General features: G+C 54.6%; 1 protein-coding gene across 4 annotated transcripts; it reads right to left on the bottom strand.

Annotated features, from left to right (window-relative positions):
• DMKN (dermokine) lies at positions 1789 to 15009 on the bottom strand. 4 transcript variants are annotated; one of them, XR_310720.3, is made up of 20 exons: positions 14397 to 15009; positions 13937 to 14128; positions 13772 to 13825; positions 13463 to 13507; positions 12976 to 13089; positions 12269 to 12304; positions 12069 to 12131; positions 11838 to 11876; positions 9806 to 9856; positions 9629 to 9676; positions 9311 to 9358; positions 7113 to 7169; positions 6720 to 6767; positions 4925 to 4972; positions 4555 to 4596; positions 4158 to 4229; positions 3188 to 3280; positions 2868 to 2891; positions 2712 to 2759; positions 1789 to 2096 (listed from the first exon to the last, which is right to left on the bottom strand). XR_310720.3 is itself a non-coding variant. In XM_005692309.3 (19 exons), the coding sequence occupies exons 1-18, from the start codon at positions 14796 to 14798 to the stop codon at positions 2712 to 2714; spliced, it is 1431 nt and encodes a 476-aa protein (XP_005692366.2). In that variant the 5' UTR covers positions 14799 to 15007; the 3' UTR covers positions 1789 to 2096. The 4 variants fall into 4 exon arrangements, 2 of the variants coding, with proteins under 2 accessions (XP_005692366.2, XP_005692367.2); XR_001296769.2 differs by lacking the exon at positions 4555 to 4596 and having other exon boundaries at positions 14397 to 15008; XM_005692309.3 differs by lacking the exon at positions 3188 to 3280 and having other exon boundaries at positions 14397 to 15007.

Raw genomic sequence — 15323 nt, forward strand, 5'->3', positions numbered from 1 at the left:
AGAAACAAGATCATTTCAGAGGATGACAAGCTCTGTGAAGAAAATAAGACCAGGTGATGTCAGAGTGGTTGGGGAGGTGTCCTTGGTTAAGCTGGCTTGGGGATTTGCATTTAGACCAAAAGTCATTAAGGTTTTAGCCTTTCGATGATCCGGGGTTTCAGGGACAGGTAACAGCAGTGTTCTTTGGGAGACTGTCCAAGCACATCTGGGTTGACACTGGACAGAGAGACCAGAGCCAGAACAAGCTGAGCCGTGCTCAAGGGTTGAAATTTTATTCAACGGTTAATTGAATTTGTGGGCTTTCCTGGTGGCTCAGCAGTAAAGAACCCGCCTGCCAATGCAGGAAACACGGGTTCCATCCCTCAGTCTGGAAGATCCCCTAGAGAAGGAAATGGCAGCCTACTCCAGTGTTCTGGCCTGGAGAATCCCGTGGACAGAGGAGCTTGGCGGGCTACAGTCCATGGGGTCGCAAAAGAGTCAGGAATGATTTAACCACTGAAAACAACAGTGGGGTTTGTGGGGGATTCTGAGCAGGGGAGCCTCCCTGGCTGCTGTGGGAGAACGGATGTTAGGAGAAACTCAAAAGTCAGAGGCTACATCAAGAAGCTGCTTCAGAGGTCCCGGCAGAAGAAAGGGCTGGCCTGCTGTTTTATGAGAATCCTTTATACCAGAGGGCCTCAACCTGCTTCACCCGGTGCTTTAAACTTTAGAGGGTGGCTTTCAGCCCTTTGGACCATGAACGCCCCAAGTCCAGAACTATGTTGACCACCTCGATCCCTCAATCCCCAGCTTCTGCCTCAATCCCTCAGGGATTGGCAGGACGCAACGTGAGGTCCAGCAGTTTCTGTGGCTCACTCACGCTCCCTGAAGGAAGCCAGCTGTCAAGTCAGCTGAAGGACAGAGCGGCAGCCCCGGGACGGACGCGCTCTCCCTCCTGTGGCTTCGAGGAGGTACTGCAAGGCCCTCCCTAACCAGATGAGCTCCGGAAAGCGTGAGTGTTCATGGCTCAGTCCTGTCCGACTCTTTGCGACCCCCGTGGACTGGAGCCCGCCACGCTCCTCTGTCCATGAAATTCTCCAAGCAAGAATACCGGAGTGGGTTTCCATTCCCTTTGCCAGGGGATCTTCTTGACCCAGGGATCAAACCCGGGTCTCCTGCACTGCACTCTTTACCGTCTGAGCCACCAAGGAAGCCCCTGAAATTCAGAGACGAATATAAAGCAGGAACCTCGGCTTAAGGACAAACCTGAGAAACAAATGCACTTCAAGTCATTTCCCTTAAGTTCGCTTTGGGCCCGGCTTCTTTCATTTCTTCATCAGCTATTTGGGGCCCACCCTGTGCCAGGCCCTGATCTAAGCCCTGGGAACTGAATCTCTCCTTCCCCCTCATGTCAGTCATTTTCTGCACCCCTCTCAAGAGGAAGGAGCCTGCCCAGTGCTGCTGCTAAGTCACTTCAGTCGTGTCCGACTCTGTGCGACCCCACAGACGGCAGCCCAGTGACTCAATGGTAAAGAATCCGCCTGCAATGCAAGAGATGTGGGTTCGATCCCTGGGTGGGGAAGATCCCCTGGAGGAGGGCATGGCAACCCACTCCAGTATTCTTGCCTGGAGAATCCCATGGACACAGGAGCCTGGCTGGCTACAGTCCATAGGGTCGCAAAGAGGCGGACACGACCGAGTGAGTGAGCACACTCAGGAGGAAGGTGAGTTACCCGTCCCAAACCCGTCTTCCCTCCTCCCTGACCCAGACCATCAGTGTCGTATTAAAGAATAAAATCTGCCAAAGTCTTAGGGATACAAGATTCATGTTTTATTTCCACAGAGAAACTAAAGCTGGACGCTCCTCCTGAATTTTTGTCACGGTGACTTCAGGACACAAAATGGAGCTGGTGAAGAAACGGCTGGGGTACCCACTGAGACTGGTGGCCACAGAGACACCACCACCGTGCATGGGGGAGACAAGGGACAGGCAGGCAGGACCCCAAGCTAGAAAAGGCAGGTGTCGGCACGCAGACCGAGAGCTGGGGCCCGGGCACAGTCCGGTCCCTTGACGACCCATGTTTCTCAGGCCCTCAGTCGTGGTCAGAAGTGCTTGTCTAGAAGAGAAAAGAGAAGACGGTAGAACGCCAGCCACTCCCAGATCTGTTGAAACCAGGCATTTTCTCCTCTCCCCCAGCTGCTGCGCCCACAGTGCCCTCGTGTCCTGCCCATGCCGCCTGCGGTCTTCTCTCTCTCTCCTCCCTAAAACAAGTATTTCCCCTCCCACAGCCCCCTCCCCCTTCCACACACAATTCCTATCCTGGTCCTGCTCCTTAATCTAGTGCGTTCCTGTCCCTGCCTGGCCCCACGCAGCACTCAGAGGGTGCATTCCCACTGTTCTAGGTCATTTAAAAAAAACTCTTCTAAGTATTTATTTTAACTGAAGTATAGTCTTCTTTTTAATTTTTAAAAACATTTCTTGGCCGAGCCATGCGGGAATCTTAGTTCCCCAACCAAGAATCGAACCCACACCCCCTGCATTGGAAGCTCAGGGTCTTAACCACTGGACCACCAGGGCAGTTCCCAGTCATTTTCTTATGAGTCTTTCTCCACACGCCACACTTGGGTGTCTCCTCCTCCTTAATATCTTTAGCATGTTCTTCTAGAACAAAGGGAATGCCCAGCACCCAGCCCTTACCCCAGGTGACTGTGCCTCAGCTCCTGATACTCACCTACCAAAACTTCACCCACTGCAGCAGGCTAGGGTGCGTCTGGGAAGCCTGCGGGGCAAGGAGAAGGTCTGAATGGACAGCGCATCGTCCCACATGCACCCTCTGGCCTCAAACCCCTTCTGTCGAGAGCCAGATTTTCTCTGGCCCAGAACTTACCGAGGAAGAAACCGTGACTCCCCCCTGTAAAGAGAAGATCAGAGGAGGTGAGGTGAGGGTCTCCATGACTGCTCTGTATCAGCCATGTCCTCAGGGCTCAGGAGGGGCCCATGGCCCCAGCACGTTCAGACCAGAATCATCCCAGAGATCCTTTGGTCTGACGGCAGCCCTTCGGCCACAGCAAATTTCTCATTCTGCGTGCATTTTACACAAGGTGATACTGAACGTGGTCCCTGAGCACGCACTGATCAAGGGGAGTGAAAAGAGGAAAGTTAGGTCTCCCTCTGCCTGCCCGGGGGATGAGCGAAGTGGATACCCACTGGAGTATCAACTGCAGTTTCACCTCCTTTCAGTCAGCAGGCAGTCTCTGATCTTTCAGAAGTCCTCTCCCCGAGGGCAGGGGCTTTATTATTCTGAGAAATGGAGGGAAATACTGGCAGTTCGTTTGTTTGTTAACCAGTAGAATTAGTATTTAGCATATTCCTTTACTAAATTTATAAAATTGTTTCTTTGAGCCTGAATAAAGCAAAATCCTCACTTTTCTTTCCTGTTACTTCCTTTATGAAAAGAAGCCTTCATTTTCCCAAGAGTTTCTGGACCAGCCTTCTCTCCCCCAGAAAGGTCAGCAGTTAGAGATGGAGAGCATATTTGCCGTGGGTCCTGCAATTTTTGAGGAGGCTTCGCTTACCCCTTGGAAGAAAAATTTATGACCAACCTAGATAGCATATTCAAAAGCAGAGGTTACGGTTTTTTCAGTGATCATGTATGGATGTGAGAGTTGGACTGTGAAGAAGGCTGAGAGCCAAAGAACTGATACGTTTGAACTGTGGTGTTGGAGAAGACTCTTGAGAGTCCCTTGGACTGCAAGGAGATCCAACCAGTCCATTCTGAAGGAGATCAGCCCTGGGATTTCTTTGGAAGGAATGATGCTAAAACTGAAACTCCAGTACTTTGGCCACCTCATGCGAAGAGCTGACTCTTTGGAAAAGACTCTGATGCTGGGAGGGATTGGGGGCAGGAGGAGAAGGGGACGACAGAGGATGAGATGGCTGGATGGCATCACTGACTCGATGGACGTGAGTCTGAGTGGACTCCGGGAGTTGGTGATGGACAGGGAGGCCTGGCGTGCTGTGATTCATGGGGTCGCAGAGAGTCGGACACGACTGAGCGACTGAACTGAGCTGAGCTGATGTTCCTCATTGAGAGGATCCCAGTTTTCTCCACGGCATGCGACGCAGTCACAGTTCCCCTGAAAACTCTTCTGAGTGGGTGGGCAGTTGCAAGTCTTACCTTAGCGGGGGTCTTGACTGGGTACTGCCCGCCAAGGGCTGTAGGAGGTCCCTGCTGGTTGTAATTGTAGTTCTGTGGAAGGAAGCAGGGAGTTGGGGGTGGGTAGGGGGACAGGAGAGAAGGGATGAAGGCATTTTACCCCCACCCCCCGGCTCTGACTGGACCTTTCTCAAAGGCCCGGCCTCCTCCCCTCCTCACATCATGTGTTTGCTTCTATAGAATCTCCTTAGCCACACCCCACACCTTCACCTCACTTCATCTCCCAGCCCAGATGGCCTGGCCTCCCTCGTCCTTCTCTGCCTCTCCCAGCATCTCAGGTGTCACTGAGGAGGTGGGCAGAGGAGACCAAGAAAAGAAGGGAAGTCTGAATCAGGTGGTCAGGTGGCAATTAGCTCACCTTAGCAGTCCCAGCTACTGTGTCTTGCCATCCTGTGCCAGGCTGAGAAAATGATAGAACCGGGCGTGAGGAGGGAGAATTTCAGATTGGCCAGACCAAGAGCCAGGTGGACTTCCCAGGTGGCGCTAGTGGTAAAGAACCTGCCTGCCAATGCAGGAGACATAAGAGAGGTGGGTTCGATCTCTGGGTCAGGAAGATCCCCTGGAGGAGGGCATATCAATCTACTCCAGTGTTCCTGCCTGGAGAATCCCATGGACGGAGGAGCCTGGTGGGCTGCAGTCCATAGGGTCGCAAAAAGTGACTTAGCATGCACAAGAGCCAGGCGGAAAGGGACCATGGGCCTTTAGGGCATTCTGAGGGAGGGACTCACCTGGCCAGCCCCACCTGCCCTCTTCTGAAGCGATGGCACGTCTTCGCCCTGGAAGGAATGGGGAGTCAGAACGAGGGCAGCCTCGCGGTCCTTCAGGCCTTGCCGGACTCTCACCACCCAGGCTCTGCCCTCCTTCTGGAGGCCAGCATCCCACCCGACCCACCCACCCTTCTCAGGGTCCGTGATAGGTGCTGCCTATGGTGAAGGCGGCGGGCTGGGAGGAAACTGATGGCCCGGATAGATAGAGGACAGGTTGCCACACTCAGTGGGCAGCGAGGAGGAGAGAACAGGTTTGGCAGCCCCACCATCACCCGGGCACCTGCAGCGCTGGCCTGAGCCAGAATAACAAGCTCCCAGGGTGGAGCCCCCACGTCAGCCCCACCCATCTTCAGCCTGCAGCACACCCTGCTCCCCTCACAGGCCTGGTGATCTCTCTTCCCAAATGCTTTTCTTTACAAGGTCTTTGGAAGGCCCGGCTGGTTCCCAGGGAGGCCAAGTCAAAGGAGAGAGAGGGAAAGGAGAAATACAGGAAAGCAGACAGACCCTTAAGAAGCACTGCAGGGACTTCCCTGGTGGTCCAGTGGCTAAGACTCTGCACTCCCAACGCAGGGGGCCCGGCTTCGATCCCTGATCAGGGAACTAAGATCCCACATGGCTCAACTAAGGGTCCCCATGCCAGAACAAAGATCAAAGGTGCTGCGTGCTGCAATGAAGACCCAGCACAACCAAGGAAATGAGTAAATATTTTTTAAAAAGAAGAAGCACTGCAGATGCGCAGGCCACCTCCCCTCCTCTGATCAAGGCAAGGGGAAATCTTGCCTGTCTCTTTCTCAGGCTCAGGATCTTCTCCCCAAATCTGGCTTAACACTCCACCTTATCCATACCTGCCATTAATTTCTTTTTCGTTCTTTCTGTCACTGACTTCTAACCCCACTGCTAGCCCCAAAAACATGGACACAAACTGGAGGACCACAGGCCTCCACAGGCATTTTTGGCTCGGTCCGCATGTGTAAATTCAATTAGTTGTGAACAGTTGAAAGCCCTAGCTTCTTCTACAAAAAATCAAGACAACGTGTCCCCATCTGTCCAGCCTCACGTGCCCACGTGGACAAGGGAGCCGGTGGCCCTGGCCTCAGTGCCCAAGAGTCCTGATTCCCGAAGGCCACTAGCCCCACAAAACCCAAGTGTGGCCTTCAACAGGACGCTAAGGTCCTGCCCGTCCTTCCCAGAACTCAAATAACCAGACCCCCCACCCCCGCACCTGCCTGCACGCGACCTTGACCCTCCCTCCTCCTCCTCCCCCCATAGATACTACCCTCCCGCTGCCCTTCAGCTTTCCTCCTGAGTGACCCCGTTCTGGCCCTGAGAGTTGAGCCCAGCCCCAGGCCCCTCCATCTCCCCCATCCCGTGACCCCCGCCCCCTGCTCCCCCTGCAGTACCCACCCAGCTGAGGCTCCCCCCGAGCCAGGCCACACCCAGCAGGAGCAACAGCAGAGATGAGACAGTGGCCGGCTTCATGATCTCTCGCCTGTGGAGCCCTTGACTCTCGACTTCAGCTTTTATCCCCGGGAGGACCTCCCACCCGGCTCCCTTCTCTGTGACTCACAGCTTCCCTCTCCTACCCCACCTCCGCTGGGCACACACACAGGGAAGAAAGTGGGGACCAAGGGAGGCGCCTTCCTTCAGCAGGGAGGAAGCAGAACTGAATCTCCACGCCGCTGCCCAGGGCCCCTGAACCCTGTGTCTCCAGAGCTGAGCGTCCCGACCCCAAAACCAGGGGTTCTACAGCCCTTACCTCAGTAATGACTTTCCAGTTCAAGAAAGGAGTGTTGTGTTTGAAATCCTGGAGGAAGAAGGAAAGATGAATGGGCCACAGGGAAAGAGGATTCAGAGGGTGGAGTGTGGCAGCCTGTTGTGAAAGTTTCAAGATGATGTGCAAGAACGGGTTTTGGTGTCTGGGTGTAGTTTGGGGTTAGATGAGGATAATCCTCCAGGAGACTGAGGGTGTTAACATTGCTGATGGTACTGGTGATAAGACTTGGGGGAGATGATGCATCTCAGAAGTGGGCAGAGGGAGAATTTTGCGACAGGTAGACTGGAGCAGAGGGGTAGCTGCCTTGAGGGAGGGAGGGAAGAGGGACAGGATCACCAGGATTCCCATTTCTTCAAAGAGTGAGAGTTCTCCTACCTGCCAGAGCCGCCTGAAGTAGAGGAGGGCACGAGTGCTGGGGGGTGGGGCTTGGCCCTGTGGATGGAAGTGGGGAGCGAGCCGGTGAGCAAGGCGCCTGTCCCCAGCCCACCCTCACCTGAACCCCTGCTCCTGCCTCCCTCAGCCTTCAGAATTCACTGTGACTGAGGACTGGGGGGAGCTGCTACCTCTAGGGACACCAGAATACTGTTTTGGGGGACAGGGAGAGGGAGGCTAGGTCTCTGGAGCCACTAGCCGCCCCTCTGTCACCCCCACAGCACATGACAGCTTTGTTCTCTAGCCCAGTTCCACCCCCCGCCCCCAGCCTCAGAGAGAACACAACCTCAGGTCATGCCCCCTGGACCTTCCCACCTTACTACCTGCCCACCTCCCAGAGATGTGGAGCTGAAGTCCCCCCTTCCAACCACCCCGTCCCCTCCCCATCCCCCAGAACAACAGTGGAGACGTTAAGAAAGGAGCAGAGACCAGGAGTGTGGGATAGCTGAGATTTATTCTGGAGCAAGCATTAAGGTTAGTAGGGAGATAGTGGTGTTTAAAGAATGGGTCGGGGGGCGGGGCTCCCCTCCATCTGGTAGCTCCGTGTCTGGAAGTCACGGGGTGCGAAAGCTCCTCTGGTCCTGGGCAAAGAAAAAAGTTCCAAGGGAGAGCTCAAGGACTAGGGATTTGGTGAGCAGTGGACCAAGGCAGGGGTAGATGGGACCTCGGCATCAGAAATCTACCAGGACCTTTGCGCCCACGGCTCATCCAGTGAAGTCCAGCTCTTGGGCTTGGAAACCCCCATACCTGCCAGGAACGTGTGGGCCCTGTCCTCACTCCTCATCTGGCCGAGTCCTGGCTCCCTCATTGCCCCTCCCCCTACCATGAAGAAGGTGGATCTCTCCCTCCTCTTCTCCGCCCATCTCTGTGTCCTGTCCCTTTCCTGGGAGATCTGCTCCTGGGGGAGCCACCCCCCGTGAATCCTGCCTGGCGGTAAGCACTCCCTTTACTGGCCCCCTAGATGTGCAAAAACGTTTGACCCCCTGGGAAGTATCTGTGCATGCCCTGGTTCTCCCATTAAATTCTTAAGTGCCCATGCTCACAGGCCTAAGCATGGTCCACGGCAAGGAGTCTTGCCCTTACCAGAGACCATTCGCTATGAAATAGAAAAGTCTGTTTTGTTCATTTTGTCCCTCCAAGCCAAGACTCTGCTGCAGCTGGGAGCTTCTGCAGCTCCCATCTTTCAGCCCCCATCTTATTCCCAGAGAGTGATGTTCCTGAAGGGGGGACTGCCTCTCTGTCTCCCCACTGACCATCTCCCTCCCCCATGAGTTTTGGAGGGAAAAATCCTAGTCTGCATTCTTTTACTTGAAGGGTTAGGAACTCTAGTTTCTCCAATCAGGTGGCTAGAAGGACTGGGATGGGCAGGGGGTGTCTGACCACTGGAGAGCAAGCCCCAGTGGCAAGAAGCAGCTGCTTCTTGGCTCTGGGCTCTCACAGGCCATAGAAAGAGGAGCCCAGTGTTGCCGTATTGTTCTTTGAAAATGAATCAAACAAAAGGATCAGTGGACTACCAATTGCAGCTTCTGCCTTTGGTATTTGAATCATTTATTTGTCCCTCACCACCCATTCCAGTCCACGCTCTCTGCTCTGGAGATACATCTGCTATTCTGGTGTCAGATCAGCCTGGCCAGGGCTTGCCCTGCGAGAGCAAGAGGTATGCAGGGAAGAAAGGCAAGGGGGTTCTGGGCTCTGAGCGTCTCCTAAGATTACGTATGTGCAGGGCCCAGACTGATGCCTGGAGTGTTCCTTCCCTTTTCCCTTTCTTGGCATCAATCCTCAGGTGAACTTTAGCTCCCCTGCCTCTCTCTGCCTCTGCTCCCTCCCTGGTTCCTGGGGATTAGGCCTACTTACTCTCCGGGGAAACTGAGGTTCAGGACTGTTCAGGTCTGCATGTTGAGATGTGAAGAAACCTGCTCCCTCCTTATCCCCCACTCCCAGCTGTTTTGAAATTCTCCCTCTCTTTTCAGGTCTCTGCTGTCCTTCCTCCTCGTTTTTATCTTTTCTTTTTAAATGACTGGCAGAAATGCCTTCTTAATGACCATCATCACTGTTCCCTGGCTCACCTAGCCAGAGTTTAGCTTTCTTCTCTACATCCCTCTCTTAAAAAGATCAGAATGACGCGGCCTTCCAGCCCTTACCTTGTTTAAGGCATCCCAGTTAATGAAGCCCAGCTTGGATTTAAAATTCTGCAGGGAAAAAAAGAGAAGAAGAATAGCCAAATTGGATCATAGTGTGATTGACTCAGGGCCTCAGGACAAGAGAGGTCATGTGCCACTGCTGACAATCATTATATTGGGTTGGCCAGAAGTTTGATCGTGTTTTCCCAAAGATGGTATGGAAAAACTGGAACGAACATTTTGGCCAACCCAATAGCCCAAAGACTTCCGCCTGTGGGACCAAGAGACACAGGTTTGGTTTCTAAAGAAGAGTGAGCAGAGCACTCCTGCCGAACTCACCTTCCAGAAAGTGTCGAAGTTGAAGGGCTCAGAAGATGTCTGAGAGTTCTAAGGGACCAATGAGAAACAGAAGGAGAGTAAGAACCTACTCTGTGGGCTGGAGGCAGAAGTGGGGAGGGCAGGCAGGGGTGCTTGACACCATGGTCCCGACCCAAGAGGAGGGATGTTCCCACTCACCAAGGTGTTGATTCCACTGACAGCTTCGCCTTCTCCACCAGAGCCCTGCCCCTGGGTGGGGAAAAGGGGACTGATGCTCAAGGCTCCATGCATCCTGTCATGCATGCAGCCTACCACCTCTCTCTTCTCAGCCTTTGTACTGTGTACTCTCTGTCAAGCCATCCACCCCATTTCTTTCCACAGCACCTAAGAGCCACCGCCTCCAGAAAGCCTTCCTGGACTGACTTGCTGCTTGCTCTCCAGACTAACCCTACCCAGTCCCTTGAATCAAATCCAAATTCTTTCTTCCCCCAATTCCTTGCTCCCCAAACACCACTAGTAGCCAACATGTAGTCCCACTGTGCATGGAGCACTGTGCCTCTTTCCACCACTTTCCCATGTGGAGATGGCTCTGCTTTACAGAAGGAAACTGAAGCAGAGAGCAGTCCAGCAGCTTTTCTCAGCTCCTGTCTCCGTGTTAGACTCCAGTGCCAGGACTCTGAACCACCTTGGTGTGATTACGATGCAGAAAGCTCTGCAGTAACTGACAGGGGTCAACAAGTTAGCTTCACTGCCCCTGTTTGACACAAGAGGAAGCCCAGGCTCAGCGAGGTCAACTGACTTGCCTGGAGACACACAGATGACAAGTGATACTGCTGGTATTCAAACCTCCATCTTTTAACTCAAAATTCACTGCCTTTCCACTTGTCAATTCTGCCTTCTTACATTTGGTTTTAAAAAATATCCCCTTGGGACTTTCTCTGCAGCCCAGTGGTTAAGACTCCTCCTTGCGATGCAGGGGGTGCAGGTTTGATCCCTGGTCAGGGAACTAAGGGGTTTCCCAGGGGGTGCTAGTGGTAAAGAACCCGCTTGCCAATGCAGGAGACATAAAGGACATGGGTTCAACCCCTGGGTCGGGAAGATCCCCTGGAGGACGGCATGGCAACCCACTCCAGTATTCTTGCCTGGAGGATCCCCACGGGCAGAGGAGCCTGGTGGGCTACGGTCCATAGAGTTGAAAAGAGTTGGACATGACTGAAGCAACTTAGCATGCATACACGGGGAAGTGAGGTCCCACACACTGTGGGCCAAGTCCAAAAAGTAAATAAAATAAATATCCCCTTGATGACAGAGGATGTGATGGTTGGATGGCATCACTGACTCGATGGACAGGAGTTTGAGTGGACTCCGGGAGTTGGTGATGGACAGGGAGGCCTGGCATGCTTCAGTCCATGGGGTCGAAAAGAGTCAGACACAACTGAGCAACTGAACTGAACTGACTGACTATTCTGTTATTTTTGTCTGTTTTTCCACCTCATTACGTATTTAAGACTTTGGTGTGCAAAAAGAAAATGGAAAAATAGAATTACAAACTGGGAGGTTTCTTAAAACCTGCCTACCCAGAAAAGGTTAGTGTCCCTGACGTGTGAGGAGCTCTTCACAGAGCCTTCTCGCTGTAGTGCCCTCCTCCCCACTGGGCGTGCTCCTCGTCCTCTCACATAGGCTAACAGCCTTGCCAGGACGCTTGTTGGAAACCAGAGTCTCAGCCGCACCCCAGTCCTACTGAATCAGAATCTGCGTTTTCACAAGACCTCTGGGCGCTGCCTGTGGACCTCAGTGCAACACCTCCTCTGTCAGCTCAGCAGGTGCTGACAGAGAGCCAGATTTCCAGGATAACTAGGAGGGAAAAGTACGCTTTCAAAATCAGTTTCAAAACTCATCACCGAATCATCACCGAATTCTGTTCACTGGTCGGGTATAGGACATTTGAAACAATCCTGTTTCTAAAAGGATTGGTTTTCGTTCCATTGTTCAAAGCCCCAGTCTGTGGTCTAACATGAGATAGAGCATGTAAGGACCTACACTTAACTATTGCTTGGGAGCTTATTAGTCTTTTGAGGAATATGCCCATGGTTTCCTCCCCCTGGATTGTAAATTCCCCACAGAAAGGGTTGGGACGAAGGCTTGCATTAGGAGAGCGGTGAGCAGAGTTGCATTGAGGAGGGGCACCACTGCAGGGATGAACTGCAGTCGCTGCAGGTTCGGCTCTCACCTGACCCCCAGATCCCCCGGAAACATGTGGGTTGTCACACTGTGGGAGAGACAAAGAGAAGACTCTCAGTCCCTACCCAGACACCTAGTCCAGCCCCGCAGACTGCAGCCTTTGCACCCCAAGGCTGGTCTGTGTCCATCACCCCATCAGCATCCACCCCCGTTCCCTGCGGGGACTGAGGAAGCGGTCCTCTCCCACCGTTGCCCACCTTCCATGCCTCTTCACACTCACCTCAGGTTTGTTTCTGCCACCACTTCCAACTCTGCTCCCCGAGGAGGAGTTGGGGTTGTATCCCTACAAGGGAGTGAAAGAGTCCATGTGGGGGCTTCAAAGGACTTGGAAGGGCCCAGAGTTCCCGAAGTAGGGATTGTCCCCATCCCCTCACCCTCTCCTGGAACCTAGAGAGGGGAAGGGACCCCTAGAATCCTTACCTGGGAGGAGCCACCATGATCAGAATTTCTAGTGTCCTAGATGCAGGGAAAGCGGGTGGTACAGAGAGCAGTAAGTTACGGCAGCTTACAGCACCTGGCTTGTTCTTGCCTGAGACCTTTCCCAGAAGCCCCAAGGAAGCCAGCTGTGCCTCCTCTCTGCAGGCCCCCTGGTCGGAGCTCCACCCTCATCCGGCTCCCAGGTCATGATCCCCTCCTGACCGTCTCATCCCTCGTGTAGGGACACTATTATTAGCATCTACACCAAAGTTCTGTAAGTGTCCTTAAGTCTCCACATGTGGTCCTGTCCCCGTCCTCCTGGGACCTTCCCAAATAAGTGTCATGTTTCCCGGGGCCCACCTCTCTGGCTCCATCCACCACCCCAGCTCTGGTCAGATTCACCAAGCAGACATGCCTGCAGGAGCAGAGGTTAGACAGGGGACAGCATCCCCTGTCACCAAGTGGATGGCAAGGGGCTAGGGTAAACACAGTAGGCAGGGCACCTCTTCTGGAACTAGAGGGCACGTGTCAGTGGCACCGCCTGGTGGGGCTGGAAGGTGGGCAACATGAGCTGGGGGGCCTGGGATGACAACTCCATTGACGCCAGCTACCCTGGGGCTGGCAGCTTTCAGGAAGACCCTGGAGTGAGTGTCCTCGGCACAGACCACCAGGGGCCCCATCTCTGCCTTCAACAAAAGAGTAGAACATACCCAGCTGGACCCGGAGCTGCTGCTGCCGCCACTGTTACTGCCGGGGCCGCCATTGCTGCCGGCGCCGCCATTGCTGCCGCCGCCATTACTGCTGGAGCCACTGCTGCTGCTTCCCTGAGGAGCGGGAAGAGACCAGCGTCAGTCACTTGCGTCCTGTCCGACTCGGTGCGACCCCAAGGACTGTAGCCCGCCAGGCTCCTCTGTCCATGGGATTCTCCAGGCAAGAAGACGGGAGTGAATAGCCATTGCCTTCTCCAGGAGATCTTCCCCACCCAGGGATCCAACCCCAGTGTCCCTCATTGCAGGCAGATTCTTTACCGTCTGAGCCAAGAGACCAGAGTGAGGTCTAAAGATGAGAACTCCAGGGGAGAAGGCTTTCCTCCCTCTCCCTCCTCCCTCAGGAGTATTTCCCACCCAGTTTGAGAGGAGTAGAGTTTCTCTGTCTCCTCCTGGGGCAAAAATGCTTCAGGTTGCCCCCTGCTCTTACCCCAGAGTTGCCAGAGCTTCCACCTGAGCCAGGGGGGGTGGTGCACTGTGGAGGGAAGGGAACGGGTGGGGTTCCAGGCGAAGCTGTTCCCCCAGGCCAGGCTCTCCTGCATCCTTGGCTTGGCTTCCTGACCCTCTCTCCCCCAAACCTAGCTCACTCTTCTGAGCCTCGTCCCCACGCCTATCTCTCCCCAACCAGTCTGCATCTTCCTTCCACCCCTCCCCTGCCTGTCTTTCTCTCCGCTGTGCCTCTCCCAGTTTCTGTCACATGCATCCAGACACCTCTGCCTCTCCAGGCTCTTCCTCTTACTTCCGTATTTCCGTTGCTGCTGCTTCTCACTGAACCAGGTTGGGGCGCAGTTCCCTGTGGGAAGGGTGAGATGAGCTTGGGATCAGGAAGGACATGGGGGAGGCACCAAGTGTGTGGGCTTGAGGGGAGGGAGGGGGCAAGCATCAGAGTTGATGGTTACTTTACCTGAGAGTTGGCCCCTGGGTTGAATGGCCCTCTGTGGCCTCCCTGGCCCCAGGAGCCTCCCTGAGCATTAGCTCCAAAGCTGCCACCTGAGCCTCCAGAGAACACGTGCTCGTGGGTGTCCCCTGGGCCTCCAGAGCTGCCCTGAGAGCCAGGGATGCCGTGGTGTCCAGATGGAGGCTGCCCATTGGTTCCCTGCAAGAACGACATGGCTGCACTGAGTGTGTGTGACCTCCTCATTCTGGGGTGGGAGAGAGCGGACAGAGCAACTCAGAGAGAAAGGAACCAGAGCAGGACAAGGGGGGAGGCAGGTGGAGAGAGACCCAGGGCAGCGGAGGAGGGAGGCCTGATGTGGAAGGATCACCACCGATGAGGAGGCATCCCTCCTTTCAACTACTTCCCGGGATCCTCAGCCCAACTGCCCATAGCCTCCCATTTCCACAGCGGCCTTCCAGCCACTCACCCAAGCTCCGTTGCTGCCGGGCACTCCCTGCCAGGAGCTGTGGGCAGGGTCCACTCCGTGTCCGATGATATTTTCAGCCTGTCTGCCGGCCTCGCTCCCAGTGTTTTTAAGAGCGTGGCTCGCTTCCTTAAGCTTGTGGGCAAGAGCATCCCCCAAGTGGGGGTCCCTGGCCTCCCTGATTCCCAAGCTCGCTTTCTCTCCAGTCCCTTGGCCAATGGCCTTCTCGATTCCTTGGATGGCGGCTTCTCCCAAGGCCTCTCCCACCCCCTCTCCCACCCCGTGTACAATGGCTTCCCCAACTTTTCCTGCAGCGTCGGTCTCTCCACTCTGCATCGGGCTAGCCTCTCCACTGCCCAGGAGCAGGAACAGCAGGAGGCAGGCCAGAGACCCCTTTCGCTTCATCTCTGCCTCTCTTCCTCTCTCCTGAGTGTCTTCTTTCCACCCGGGTTCCTTTTCGGGCCCTGTCGCTTCCCTGATGTCTGCCGGCCCCTCTCCCTTCTCTCCTTCCTTCTGGCTTCTTGTTTGCCCTCCCTCTGGGACTGCAGCCTGCTCTCTCCCTCCCGAGATGCCCTTGTCTTCCTAAAGTCCTCCTCCACACCACTACTCCTTATAGTGTAGCTTGGGAGAAGGTGGCAGGGCTGGGCGGTTCAGGGTCCCTCCCCACAGTGACTCAGATCCAACCACCTGATAGGGTAATGAGCTGTAATTGTGAGTCTGAGTGTCTGTGTCGAAACAGAGAGGGAGTCCGTGCATCAGGGAGGGAGGAAGAAATGGGATGAGGTCGGTGCCAAAGTGTTCTGATTTCCCAACCCCAGGAATTTGGGGCGCAGGGTGGGGGTGGGGGCATCTGGGGAGCTAGGTGGTGGGGTGGAGGGGACTTAGGAGGGAGGAATCAGACAGGACATCAAAAGAGGAAGTGAGGGTAAG

Source organism: Capra hircus, chromosome 18 (assembly GCF_001704415.2).
Source record: "Capra hircus breed San Clemente chromosome 18, ASM170441v1, whole genome shotgun sequence".
Taxonomy (NCBI): domain Eukaryota; kingdom Metazoa; phylum Chordata; class Mammalia; order Artiodactyla; family Bovidae; genus Capra; species Capra hircus.

Excerpts from the sequence above, each read along its gene's own strand:
- DMKN (XM_005692309.3), bottom strand. The coding sequence starts at position 14,798 with ATGAAGCGAAAGGGGTCTCTGGCCTGCCTCCTGCTGTTCCTGCTCCTG. Across the intron at positions 13,826-13,936 it reads ACCCAGGGGCCAACTCTCAG|GGAACTGCGCCCCAACCTGG; the intron begins GTAAAGTAACCA and ends CCCTTCCCACAG. Across the intron at positions 13,090-13,462 it reads GAAGCTCTGGCAACTCTGGG|GGAAGCAGCAGCAGTGGCTC; the intron begins GTAAGAGCAGGG and ends CCCGCTCCTCAG.